Source organism: Stylophora pistillata, chromosome 2 (genome assembly GCF_964205215.1).
Source record: "Stylophora pistillata chromosome 2, jaStyPist1.2, whole genome shotgun sequence".
Classification (NCBI taxonomy): Eukaryota; Metazoa; Cnidaria; class Anthozoa; order Scleractinia; family Pocilloporidae; genus Stylophora; species Stylophora pistillata.
In genome coordinates this window covers 20,059,279-20,073,591 of record NC_142520.1, presented here as the reverse complement: position 1 = coordinate 20,073,591, position 14,313 = coordinate 20,059,279, and the positions used below count along the sequence as shown (strand labels likewise).

General features: G+C 37.9%; 3 protein-coding genes and 1 pseudogene across 3 annotated transcripts in view; 3 read left to right on the top strand and 1 right to left on the bottom strand.

The window, feature by feature from the left end:
- Positions 1-14,313, top strand: part of LOC111347678 (uncharacterized) — a 724,620-nt gene that overhangs the window by 190,400 nt on the left and 519,907 nt on the right. The window lies entirely within an intron of this gene.
- Positions 194-2,055, bottom strand: LOC148737652 (uncharacterized; annotated as a pseudogene).
- LOC148737651 (uncharacterized) lies at positions 6,401-6,875 on the top strand. Its single transcript, XM_088747410.1, has one exon. It carries the CDS (start codon positions 6,429-6,431, stop codon positions 6,846-6,848), a length of 420 nt encoding a protein of 139 aa, XP_088603536.1. The 5' UTR covers positions 6,401-6,428; the 3' UTR covers positions 6,849-6,875.
- Positions 6,873-8,321, top strand: LOC148737650 (uncharacterized). The gene has a single exon (XM_088747392.1). The coding sequence runs from the start codon at positions 6,981-6,983 to the stop codon at positions 7,848-7,850; it is 870 nt and encodes a 289-aa protein (XP_088603518.1). The 5' UTR covers positions 6,873-6,980; the 3' UTR covers positions 7,851-8,321.

The window sequence follows — 14,313 nt, the reverse complement described above, 5'->3', positions numbered from 1 at the left end:
AATTGAATAAGTTCATGAAACATAATTATACAGTCAAAAGAAAATGAAGAGGTGGAAACATCAGTAAAACTGAATGGAAAAATCCCTTAAGTTATATTTAATTAATACTGTCTTATGAATGTTTCACTGCTTAGTACCAGCATTTGGTAGAGTTATTCTTGCCGAGTTACTTCACATCTTTTATCAGACATTTGGGCTCCCATTTAAAATTATCACAGAAAGTCAGAATCACTGGTAAGCAGAATGGACATCAGTTATTTAGATTAAAAAAGGTAGACCAGATGGTTTCCCTGAATTTGAATGTTTTTGCAGTAAGCACCCTGATCTCTGCCGGGCGATTCGGATGCCTGGCATGTTGGTACATCTGCAGAGACAATACTTCTCTATTCACATTTTCATTTTGCAAGAGAAATAAGTCAATAAGAAAGAGTAAGCATATCATTCAAAAAGTGCCAAAGCAATTGCGCTGAATTAATTAAGAACAGCATAAGTCTTTTACCCAATCAAGAATGGCTAGTTCCATGCACATGTTGTTGTAGGTGTCATCCCCATAATGGATCCGCTTAGCAGCATAAATGAGCATCACTGAATGGAGAGATTCAATCCAGTATGTTTCCCTACACTGCAGAAGGTTACAGATTTTGAGTGGCTTTTTCTGTAACTGGAACATGAATTTTTTGCAACTTTTTCATGGCCTTTACTGTAACATCACTAATTTGGAAGAGGCAAACTTTTTCATGCAAAAGAAATAAAAACATACACTAGCATGTGCCAATTAATTACCCGCAAGTAATCATGTGCATGTCTATATATTGAGGTGCTCATAATGGCTTTCCTATATGCAGCAACAGCTTCAGGTTTAGTTAAAACTTTTGCTCATTGTGTAGCCATTCTGCTTGCACCGTGACTCCGCATGGCAATTGACATGATTTCCCTGAGTCATAAACAAAGAAAGTTATAGAAAAACAAATTAATAGATCAGTATTAATAATAGTAAGTATAATGCTTCTGGTTTTCCATTTTTACAGAAAATTGTGTAATCTTTGAGTTCATGAATTATGCTGTCTTGTTGGAATTACATAACACAATGTGTTCATAACAACAAAAATTAATAATAACAATTTTGGTGTCATGAAATCGCTCTTTTGAAGGAGTAACCTGAGAAAACCTCTTTGTACTTTATGACCACTAATCATTCTCTCAACAGACAGTCATTCAAATTACGTGATAATGGCCAGCAACAATGAGCAGGTTAACCTGAAATTCTTGCTCACTGAGTGGACTTTTCTTCATGGAGAAGTACACATGAGAAATAAATAAACAAACAAACAAAAGGAATTACTTAAGTCACACCATAAAGGATTTTTCTGTCCTCCATACTCATATTACATCAATGGTAGGATATTATTGAGGATGCAAATGTATCATACCTTGGGACTCAGTTATAAAAGTCAGCAGCTCTTTTGTCATAGGGACTTCATGGCTCACTGCTTAAGCTTCACTAGCCCTACTCCAGTTTACAACTCCTGAAACTTTTTTGGTCCTTCTAAACAGAATCAGTAAAAATAAAAATCTTTTTAGGAATAGCATTGAGTGTATCAAGGTTCAACATATCATACAAAGAGTTCAAAAGCATCTTACGAAAGAACGGGCCGACACCGTCGTGTGTGCAGCTGATCTACTCGAATCATGCCTTGCATCTGTAATAAAACACTACAGGAAGAAATGGTAGATATCAAAACAACATTGAGCACATTTCTGTACTCACAAATTTCTCAGGGTTTATAATTTGATATCAGATATTGTATGCTTAGATGTGCTAGTCAGCAGAACTTTGCAGGAGTCTACTAGATCCCATGCATCAAATTGACTGCTTACAGAGATCCTGGCTTGCAAAAAGGAACAATTGAACAACACTCATGCATGCACCTCCCATACTCTCAGACTGGTGTATAAGTATGTGGACAAAGACAAAATAAAATTGAAATCAACTTGTACCTCTTCATTTACAACATAACCAGGGGTGTTTTTCACTTCTTCCTGGGCAGCAGACATGGACTCATTGCAAACCCTATTCACAATGGTTGCATAACAATGTTTTTTCAAGACTGTTGAAGTAATTAAAAAAAGAGGTATTTTAGAATTCAGGTAAGAGAGAAACCAAATAAGAAACTGCCATGGGTTGGCAAAAACCAGGAAAGGGGCATAACTCATCAACTGGTCAAGCTGCAGTGATGGGTTTAACTTATGGGAAGGTTATGGATTATACTACAAGAACAAAATCAAAAAAGCAAGCTAAACATTTCTATCAGTAGTTGCCATACCAACAGCTTTGAGGTTCTGAAAGAGTTTTCCATATATAGTCTAATACTCCATTCACACCAAAGCCTAAACATGCTTTAAAGCTGTTTTGTTAAACATGGTTTAACACAACAGCTCCATAGAAGCTGCTCAAATCAATACTTGGTTGACTTCAAATGTGGCACATTGAAAATACAATTTAGCAATTGCTTGAATTTTGTGAAAAATTTAGTTTTTCAGTTCTCTGCTTCTGATTTTTATTCAGTTAAACCTGGTTTAACTAAACAAGTTTTCTGGTGTGAATGGGGTATTAGATCCCCCTGACCGATGCAACATGTGAAATTTGAGTAGAAGCATTTCATGATATTAACAATATCATATATATGGAATGCCATATGCTCTCAGAATCTGCCAAAGGCTGCCCCTATGAATGCTGTCAAACGCTTTCTCATAGTCGATTAAATTTACATGCAACTCCCTGTTCCACTCAGTGCATTGTTCAAGTATGTTCCGCAGCGTAAACTTGTGATCCGTACATCCACGCCCCTTGCGAAATCCAGATTGCTCGTTCCGCAGGATGTCATCAACAGCTTGGGTGATGCGCTGTATAATGACCTTGCAAAAGATTTTACGCGGCACAGACAAAAGTGTAATTCCTCGCCAGTTGTTACTATCACTTAGAGACCCTTTCTTTGGGATCTTGATTATCACTCCAAAGCTGCAATCTGTGGGAATTTCTTCCCATTTCCAGATCTTTGTAAACAGAATTGCAAATGATGCCCTTCATCATTAGTAACTCTGTGTGAAAACAGTTGGAAAATGCCGCGCTCAATAGACAAAGAACACGTCTTCATGCCCTAATCAGGGTCGTTAGTAATTCTGTGAGAAAATGCTTGGCAAATGTAGAGTTCGTACGCTTAGGAAAACTGTAGAAAAACGTTCAGGAAAACAAGCTATACACTCGCGTTTTGGTTCATCCTCGGTGTTAAAGCCTGTGAAGCTCACGAATTACGTAAAACAAAGACGAGAAAACATTAGAAACAATAACGTACAGAAAAACAATACCTCATGAAACAAAGAAAACTTTTTTAGGTTTTTACTACGAGGATGACCCTGCGTTTTCATGGAGCCGGAAAACAATCGACAAACATCATGTTTTCATGGCATTCACCATTAGTTATTGTGTGAGAAAAAGCTTGGCAAGTGCAGCGTCCATGTGCTTAGGAAAACTATAGAAAAATGTTCAGGAAAACAAGCTATACACTAACGTTCTCCAGTAGAGCAGGAAAACAATCAACAAATTATTTAAAGAACGAGTATGAGAGCGATCTTCGCTGTAAGGAACACTACTTAAGTTGGCTTGTTAGCCCAGTTGGTAGAGCACTGCACCAGTATCGTAAAGGTCATGTGTTCGTATCCTGTACAGGCCTGAATTGTTTTACAGCCCTTATTTTCACCACTGCTTAATAAGAGGCCTTGGTTACCACGAAGATCGCTCTCATAATCGTTCTCTAACCGCAGTTTAAATATATGACTTTCATATATTCACAAATGTTGATTCATCAATTGACGGGTTTATTACGAACCAACATAATGACCAGCTCCCACTTGGCTTGTGAGCTCAGTTGGTAGAGCTCTGCACCGGTATCGCAGAGATCATGGATTCGAGTCCCGTACAGGCCTGAATTTAATTCAGGTCTCGTTTTTACTACCGCTTAAGTAGTGTTTCGTTACTGCGAAGATCGCTCTCATTCTCAACAAACGTTGTGCTTTCATGGCATTCAACGTTGGTAATTCTGCGGTAAAACGCTTGGAAACTGAAATCCAGTTTTCGTGCGCTCGGGAAGCTATAGTAAAACTTTCAGGAAAACAAGCTATACAGCGTTTTCGCGGAGCAGGAAAACAATCAGAAACATCCTGTTTTCATGGCATTTACTGTTAGTTATTCTGTGGTGAGATGCTTGGGAAATGCAGCGTTCACGCGCACGGGAAAACGTAAGAAAAACATTCAGGAAAACAGGCTATTCATTGGTATTTTCCTGGTGCTGGATAACATGCGATGAACATCGTGCTTTTCTTGAGTTTTCCAGAGAGAGAGCAATGAAATTGCCGTCCGTTTCCAGATATTCGAAAACTAGTATAATGTTGAATTTTTCAGTTACTCACCATTTCTAACGTCGATATCCCCCAGTAAGTAACGCAGATGAGCAAGCTTAGTTGGAATCAATTTGCCAAAGAATGCAGTACTTGAACAAGTGTTTGTTCGTTTGTTCAGACGAACTTTGTAAGCCAGAAGTTTTGGGAAAAGGTGTCCAGGCCTTCCAACCTTTCCTCAAAACTTTGCACTCGGTGAAAATCATAATCTTTGAACACACTATCCAGCTCTATTAAAAAGGAATTTTTTTGTCTTGTGCAGCATTTCAATTTCAAAAACATGAACAGCCCACTTATCTTTGTACTTTTAGGCCTTAAAGGTTCAAACACAAAACTTCTTTGTGGTAACTTTTAGAGTTCAAAACCGGGTAGACTTACCCATTGCTGCTTCTTCCGCTTCTCAAAATTGCAATTGAAGAGGTCAATCCAAAGTGCAACTGCCTCTAATTAAAATGAAAACACCTTTCGTTACATTGGCTGGCAAATTGTACATGTGTTAATGAGGTGAAAGACAGAAAAAATAAATATCTAATTAAGTGCGTTCAATAAATCATCTAAAAATATTTTATTGAGGGAAACAATGGTTTATTATTTGGGCACGACATAAAGCTATGAATTTGCAATGAAATTAATTTATTTTGACCTGCGGATTAAAAATCAAAGAAATCATCGTCCTTGTATGTGAGCTGCAATTTGACTTGAGTTGAAGAAAATAAGCCTGAAAAAAAATTCGGCCTGGATGGGATACGAACCCGTTTCTCACAGATACTAATAGGGTGCTACTAAGCTATGATACTTGCAGTTGAACTAAAAATTTAGCAACTGCGGAAAAAAAGTCTGAGAAAAGAAAATTTATTCTTCAAGCCCATCAACGTTTTTCTGTTAACTATTCTAGGTGTATTAAAAATCTTATGAATTTACCAATTTGCTACATTTTGTTCATTAAGGAGCTTCACAACACTTTTTAAATGGTTTTTTAAAACCTATTCACTGTTTAGTTTATCTAAACCCATGTAAACAAACACATGTTCCAAAGGACAAATAACATAGACTCACTCCAGGAATTATGATTACTCATTAAGGAGCGATCTTTGATTCAGTTGTTTCCATTGCTAGTGGTATCAACCGCTTAAAGTCACTCGGTATTTTTTCAATGTTAAGTACTCGAGATTAAGTGCACTAGAACATAACCGGATCCAAATGTACAAATGTACAGACATTTTCCGAAGTTTCAAGAGATGCTCCGTCAGACATCTTTGGCGGAGTAGAAGATAAGCCATCCTAAGGAGGAAAAGCGCAACTACCCCTTTTCTCCAGAGGGAAAAACTAAGCAGAAACATAATGTGACTTCACAACAATTTTTAAATGGTATTTTAAACCCATTCCAGTTTAGTTTATATAAGCCAATTTAAACAAAAAAAAAAAAGTGGTCAAACGTACAAATAACATAGACTTACTCTAGGAATCGTGATTACCCATTAACGAGCGATTTTAGGTTCAATTTTGTCCATTTCTTAGGAAATTAAATGGAAATCAAATCAAGAGGCTACAAGCTGGAGTCTTCGACAACAACTCCGAGTTGACTAAATTGTAAGTAACATTCATAAGTTAACACTTGATGATTGTTTAGAAAATGATCCTAAAATCTTGTTATTTACATTGTACTCTCATTAACTTTGTTATTAAGCTCTTTCTTTGATTTCTTGCTCTAAGGGTATTTAAGCTCAGGGATCCTAGGAACCATAGGTCCCTATATGACAATCAGATAGCATTTGATAATCAGATAGCATTTGCTGGATATGACAATCAGATAGCATTTGACAATCAGATAGCATTTGCTGGATCAATCGCAGCAAAAAATATCTTGAAGAACAGAAGATTTTGCCATCTTAAGAAATGCATTTAAGTTTGTGGACTAATCCAATATTCTATGAGATTAATTTCATTATGAAAACTTGCCAGCGATTAATAAAATGGCAAGCATAGCAATAATGATCGGAGGAGCACTCATCAATGCAACAGCATTTGTTGGTGGGAGCTATCTCGCAAAATATTTGAGTGGAGATAAAAATAGTGTTGAAGAAGAGAAGAAGAGACATGATCTTGCTGTAGAAAAATACCAGGCAGCTTATGAGAAATATCAAGAGAATCGAACAAAGCTTCTCGATTGGATTTCAGCAAACGACCGAATCAAAAAAGAGGCAAATCAAAATTTTGTTGATACAGATTATGCTTTAAAGCTTTACAACAAGGCACATAGTGAAGAGCTTGATATGAAAGAACCCCATTTTTCTAACTTCTACAAACCGAGCACACAACAGAAACAAGGTGAAATGATTTATGCCGGAGGAATGGCTTTGGCTTTGGGATTGGCTGCAAGTCGATTTTTGTGAAAGTAAAAGAAAATAGATAGAAAACTTTCAAGAGTTTACTATAGCCCGAAAGGATTTTGGAAGGGATTGGGTGCAGTGAAAAAGTTGGCAGAAGAAGCTCGGGTTCCTGAAGATGTTACAAAGCTCTGGCTGATGAGACAAGCCATCTGGCAGATTTATTTGCCTGCACCTAAGCATATCCCACGACCAACGTTTGATGTTGATTTTCCAAATGCAGTCCATCAGGCTGATCTTCTTTTCCTTCCTCATGACAAACTTTTTAGAAAGGTCTATAAATATGCATTGACAGTGGTCGATGTTGCGAGCAGATTCAAGGCTGCTGAACCTCTCACCTCAAAAGAATCTTCTGAGGTCTCAAAGGCTTTCCAGACAATCTACAAAAGAGGACCATTGAGATGGCCAAAAATTCTTCAGGTTGATCCTGGACGTGAATTCATGGGTGAAACAACTAAAGAGATGGCAAAGCATGATGTGAGAATTAGAAGAGGAAACGTAAACGTTCATAGAGATCAGGGGATAGTTGAGCGATTTAATAGAACTTTGGGTGAGCGCCTTTTTAGTTTCCAATACGGCCAAGAGATGAACTTCAAATACAGAACGAGATCAACAGAATGGGTGAAGAGGCTTCCAGAAGTTGTTTCTGCATTAAATCGTGAGGAGACAAGATTGACTGGAAAGAAACCAATTAACGCAATCAAAGAAAAGGTGGTTGACGCAAAGAGTTCAACTTCTTATTCAAGACCTGTTGGCTTGAAAGAAAAGAGACTTGACTATTCAAAAAACGTGAGATATCTCTATGCTCCCGGCGAGTTAGAAGGTGGAGACAGAAGAGCAACAGATCCAATCTGGTCTCTAAAAGTTTTCAATATCGAAAAAGCACTTGTGAATGAAAAAGAACCTGTTCTTTACTATCTGAAAGATGGACCAAAGCGGGGATTTGTCAGAGAAGAGCTTCAGATTGTTCCACCTAAAACTGAGCTACCTCCTGAAGGAATTCGATGAGGAGAATGCTTCATAAGCCCCTATGTGTTTTTTCTGAGATATTGTCATTAGTTTTTTCTGATGGTTCAAACGAATTTTGAGATTGTCTTGAGAATCAATGTAATCTCAAAATTCTTCAATTTTGCCTTAAAATAAACTGCGCCAATCATTTTGCCTTAAAATCATCGTTGTTGAGCAAAACTGCCCTGTTTTTCAGGCAATTGTGCCAGAAACTCACTGAATCAAATCTTCAATTTTTCTTTGATTTTTTTTGAAAGAAACTGCGCCAATCATTTGGCCTGAAAAACATCGTTCTTTTTTTTTTTAAATGAGATAAAAAATGAAAAAAATCAGTTTTCAAAACTACCCTGTTTTTCAGGGTATTTTGAAAATGTGCCAGAAACCCACTGAATCAAATCTTCAATTTTTCTTTGATTTTTTTGAAAGAAACTGTGTCCTTCATTTTGCCTGAAAAACATCGTTCTTTTTTTTTAAAGAGATAAAAAATGAAAAAAAATCAGTTTTCAAAATTGCCCTGTTTTTCGGGGTCTTTTTAAAATGTGCCAGAAACCCCCTTTTCCTACTACTCGTGGTCAATATTATAGATATTAGACGTAATATCCACTGGCGTTTTAATAGAGCAGGAAATAATGATCATGATCGACGAACATCTTGTATTCATGGCGTTTACCGTCAGCATTTCTCAGATGAAACACTTTAAAAATGCATCGTTCGGACGAGTAGGAAAACAGAAGGAAAACGTTCTGGAGAACGAACTATTCATTAGCGTTTCCTCGGAGCAAGGAATCAATCGACGAACATCGTGTTTTCTTCTCGTTCAGTTTTAGTAATTCTGTGTGAAAACGCTTGGAAAATGTAGCGCTCGTGCGCTCAAGGAAACTACACAAAAACTTATACGGAAATGATGTAAGCTGTTCACGAGTGTTTCTATAAAGTAGGAAAACAATAGACGAACAACAAGTCTTCATCACCTAATCACGGTCGTCAGTAATTCTGTGATCACGAGAAAACGCTTGGCAAATGCAGCGTTCGCGCACTTGGGAAAACTATAGTTTTCCCAAGTTCAGGAAAATAAGCAATACACTAGTGTTTTCGTGGAGCGGGAAAACAATCAACAAACATCATTTTTTCAAAGCATTCACTGTTGGTAATTCTGTGGTAAAACGCTTGGAAACTGAAATCCTGCTTTCGTGCGCACGGGAAAACTATAGGTAAACGTTTAGGAAATCAAGCTATACACTATTATATTTTCGTGGAGCAGGAAAACGATCACAAACATCATGTTTTCCTGGCATTCACCCTTAGTTATTCTGTGGGAAGACGCTTGGGAAACGCTGCGTTCGCGCGCACGGGAAAACTATAGAAAAATATTCAGGAAAACAGATTATTTATGGGTATTTTCCTGGTGTTGGATAACATGCGATGAGCATCGTGCTTTTCTTGAGTTTTACTGAGAGTGAACAATGAAGTTGCAGTCCATTTCCGGATATAGGAATCGTACATCGTTTACTTAATAATCGCATCTGACAGCAAATGCTCTTATTATCATTCTCTTAGTTTTAGTATTTCTTCGCACATGGCTTTTCAATTAAGCAATAAATGTCACCTATTTGAAGTATTCTCGGATTTCGGTTCTCAGTGAACTTCATTTCTATTTAAAAACTGTGTTTACCAACGAAGGTATCCTTTTTTAATTCGCTCTTCGATAAAGTTCAGCGCGGGCTTTCGGTATCGCGAGAGAGAGAGAGTTGAATAACGTTTCTTCTCTATGAGAATGCAAGTAAATACGTCAAATTCGGATTGGGTTTAGATAGAATGAAGTTGAACTGAATACAACTGCAAACAATCAGCCAAATAGGTCCAAATACGACAATAGCTTCCAAATTACAGCCTTTTGCGAAGCTGAAACCTATGTTTATGAGCAAGCAACAGATGAAACGGGCGGTGCCAGGTGATGGATGTGATAAAATTATTTCAGGAGTGGATAACTTGTATCGCACTCCACTTTCACTGATTTCCCTTCCTCGTTGTTGTTGTTGTTGTTTTTCTTAACTCTAAGAGATGCGTTTGCAGTGAAACATTGTTTTTTTAGAACTGAGTCTGGCAATTTCCAATTGAGTAAAAAAGGGTTCTGCTAAGAATGTTGTTCAGAAGTTTAAAAAACCTAGTCTTGGTCGGGGAAAATGCAAAGAAAAATCTTGATGAAATGCATAAGGTGATAACATGGCGTTCAAGTCATTCTAAATACTAAAAAATAACTTTAAGTGCCTATGACACTTATTTTGTATTATTTTACATCAAAATGTATTGACTCTAGAACATGTTTTAGCAACATTAGAGGTGTTTTAGCGTTTTTTGAATTTGTTATCAAGCTTTATAATCCGAAGATAAATTGTTTGGCCGAGCAAGAGGGGACTGGGTGCCGTTACGTCACAGTAGTAAGCATATGTTCTTATCATGCAAAGAAATGGGCTTTGTAGTTAGTAATTTACCTGGCTATTTCGGTCATAGGTTCGTGTCATTATGTCCAATAATTCCTGTTTTTCTGACGAAAGTTTCTTCTCCAATGACTCGGAGTTTAATTATATTCCGGACTACGAGGCGATTGAATCCGAAATTACAACTCAAAGCGGTGAGATGGAGGTCAAGGAGGACAACATAGAAGTGCCAAATTTAAACGAGCCATTAGCGTATCGAAAACAAAAAGAAATGGAACAGAATATTAACAAGTCGTTTGAAAGGTCTCGAATCTACGGAAAGTGGTACGTTACGCGTATTTTTTCCAACTTTAGTGACCATATATATGTTTAAGCTGGACATCGTCGTCTTCTCAAGCCGGGTTCTCAAATCTTAGGTGAGACTTAGTTTTGAAGAAAACAACTTGCAATTTGTTTGATATGGTTGAACACATACAGAAACGTATATTTTGTAATCAGTGCATCGTCTTAGATGTTTCGAGCGGGAATTTACAAACTGTAATTAGTCTTCTAGTTTAGTTTGTGAATGGATGACTAGGTGTTTTTCTGGCAATTGATGCACCGAGTCCTTATTAAATTTTACAGAAGGCATTGTTGTCAAAAGAGCAAAGAATGTTCTCATTCTCTCAAATCGCCGGCTGTAATGGAAGATACGAGAGAGCCGATCGGTTGAGAAATCCTGCGGCTTGAAATGTACCATATATATTTGCGAGGCTGAGCCATTTTTGCACGAAAATACACTGAGAACTAATCAAACGTTAACAAGACTAGGGGCTCGGCTTACGGCCGAGTATTTCTTTAAAAAACAAGATTCTTACGAGAAAATACAGTAAATGTAATGTATATTCGGCTAAGAGCCGTGCGATCATCAACTTACACAAATTACTGGTCTTACGCAAAGTTGTAGTTACCCAATCACTTTTATTTGAATGGAGCCGCTTTGTTAAGTGATAACTTCAAGAATGAGTGTTAATTCGTCATCTTCTTTGCTTTCGACCTCAAGGCCAACCAATCGTCCGGTAGTTAGGGAAATTTTATCCGTGTGGATGTTATCATCTTTTGTCGCGTTGAGCGCGTTCAAAGTCCCGTGTGTTATAGACGAATTCTCTATCATCTCATCTGGAATTTCTTCTCAAGCCAGTTTCACTTTGAATCGCTGCGCAATTCCTTCACCTTTATCCGCAGAATTTATCCGTAAAGAATGAATAAAAGTAACACGATCTGACAGAAATCAGCTAAGGCTTTGCTTCCTAACATTGCATTTTATCCTGACTACTATGCCCGAAAAGGCGAAAACCACTTCAGAAGTGTTTGAACTAATACAGGATACTTTGAATACAGCTCGCTTTGCTGACATTTTAAGTATATTATTCGTCTCAGTTGACAACTCGCTTGGACCTTTTTAAAATATTTCAACAAAACTTTTGGTTACGGCTTATAGACGGAATCAGCTTATAGACGGGATCGGCTTATAGACGGGATCGGCTTACAGACGGGATCGGCTTACAGACGGGATCGGCTTACATACGGGATCGGCTTACAGACGGGATCGGCTTATAGACGGGATCGGCTTATAGACGGGATCGGCTTATAGACGGGATCGGCTTATATACGGGATCGGCTTATGGACGGGATCGGCTTATGGACGGGATCGGCTTATGGACGGGATCGGCTTATAGATGGGATCGGCTTATATACGGGATCGGCTTATGGACGGGATCGGCTTATGGACGGGATCGGCTTATGGACGGGATCGGCTTATACGCGGGATAGGCTTATAGACGGGATCGGCTTATAGACGAGATCGGCTTAAAGGCAAATGATTGCAGTATTGAACATACGCGTGAGTTTGAAGTCGGTGTCTACTTGTGGCTTATTTTCCATAAAAATCCAACAGCTTCTGAAAGCTAAAAGTTTAGGGTCTCGGCTTATAGCCAGGATCGGCTTATAAATAAACAATTACGGTATTGAACATATGCGCGAATTCACAGTCGGTGTCCAGTTAGCGCACTGCGCTCACAAACTGAATCCACCTCTTTCTCCTTTTCATAGCCACTGGCCTTTGATCGCCCTCAAAAGGAATGTCGTGGAGCGAAATATTCTTTTTCGAGTCAGGGGTATTCGAACAAACCCAAACTACACACCAAAATGGCATTTTTTTTGCTTCAAGATCGTAAACAATAGATTTCACATTCACTTTGATTCGCTGAACTAATAAACTTGGTCTTACTGCCTTGACGTCACGAATATTTGGGTACCAGTACTCTTTCACGCGGGCAAAGAGATGCGTGGAGACTAAGTTCGCTACAATTTCGGACTTTTATCGCCTCGGAAAATATCAAAGACGCATCAGAACCACTCCCAAATCATACCAGACACCCTCTACATGCTTCCATTTTATACTTTGATGCGAAAAAATAGGTGTTATAGGCACTTTAAAGGACACCACCCTCAGTATGGATCATCTCACCGGAATGGGATAAGATAGGTGAGACTAGTAAAGTAATGTTATGAGCCGGAACAAAGGCAACACTTCGCCAAATAAAATAAAAGGTGCAAAAAAGAAACAAACGGATTTTTCTATCTCTGGACTAGAACTTTGGACTAAACGGTCGAGTGCAGAACTAGTTATTCACGTTTGTTATATTCATATTACAAATAAAGTGACCTTCATTAGATCTAGAGGAAAATGAACACAAATCAAAAGAACAATGTGTCATAAAACTTACGATGTTTACTGGAAAATAGAATTTTATCGGAAAAACTCTAGTCCATAGTGGCGAGTAAAAAGTAAACACGTAATTGTAGCTGGATAGTACAATATTCAATTCATGGAGAGTTTTTAGAAGCAAAGAAATCGATATTTACTAAGGCAGTCGACGAAGAAATTCAATATAACTTGTTGGTCTTTTCAACCTTTGCAAAAAGAGCAACCACGAGGCAAAAACAAGATTAACAATCAAATATGATTTATGCAAATGTTTTTCGCAATTTTTATCTGGGTCAGCAAAAATTGCCTTCCAGAACTTTGCGTACGTTGTAATTGACGGGCCGGTTCACAAAACAGGTTTGAACTTGAAAATGGTAGAAACATTTCGGCCTGACGACCTTTCTAATCCCAACCGATCATAGCGAAAACTTCCTTACGAAGGACATGCATGAACCATTACACTGAGTAGATGAGCTCACGAGTCTTGTTAATGTCATGCATTCTTGATATGTGTTAAACTTGGGTTGATTCCTTCGCAACGTATCGTGGTACCCTAATTTCCTGACATGATTGGCATGAGGGACGGCATTCTGATTTGCGCAGCAACATCCCAATGCTCTGATCTGGTTGGAACGTGATTCGTTCTCTAATGCGGCAATCTAACTGGTTTGTAATACACCAAATTTTAAAAATGCGGCAATCTGATTAGAAAGTGATATATACCCTTATGAGGCAATCTGATTGGTTTTTTGACACACCAAAATGCAAAATGCGGCAATCTGATTGGTGCGAGTGACGTACCACTCTTTACGCTGACATAAAGTATTTGTTTTTGTTTGTTTATTTGTTTTTTTTTAATAAATCTCAAAAGTTATGAAACTGTCTATACAATAATCTTATCAAAGAGTTTTATGTTGGCTAGTTGTATGGAGAGTCCTTCATATTCATCGAAAAACCTTCCTTCAAAGCTAATCGAGCAATGTTATTTGTCTCAGATGAGAGATGAAGTAATAGTTAACTACGTACTTGAAGGCAAGAGAAATCGGTTAAAAAAAATCGAACAAACCGCCGCAACTTCAGTGTCGGTATTTTTTTTTAATAGTGGCTAATTGACACTAGGCCTTTATAGATTATGCTAGCATAATTTTTGGCATAATTTGGGCAAACTGGCATAATTTTTGCCAAGTAGCAATGCTAGCATAATTGACATATTTTGATAATTTTCGGATCATTTTTGATGCTACAATTTGATCATTGTTCATCTCTTCTCCCAAGC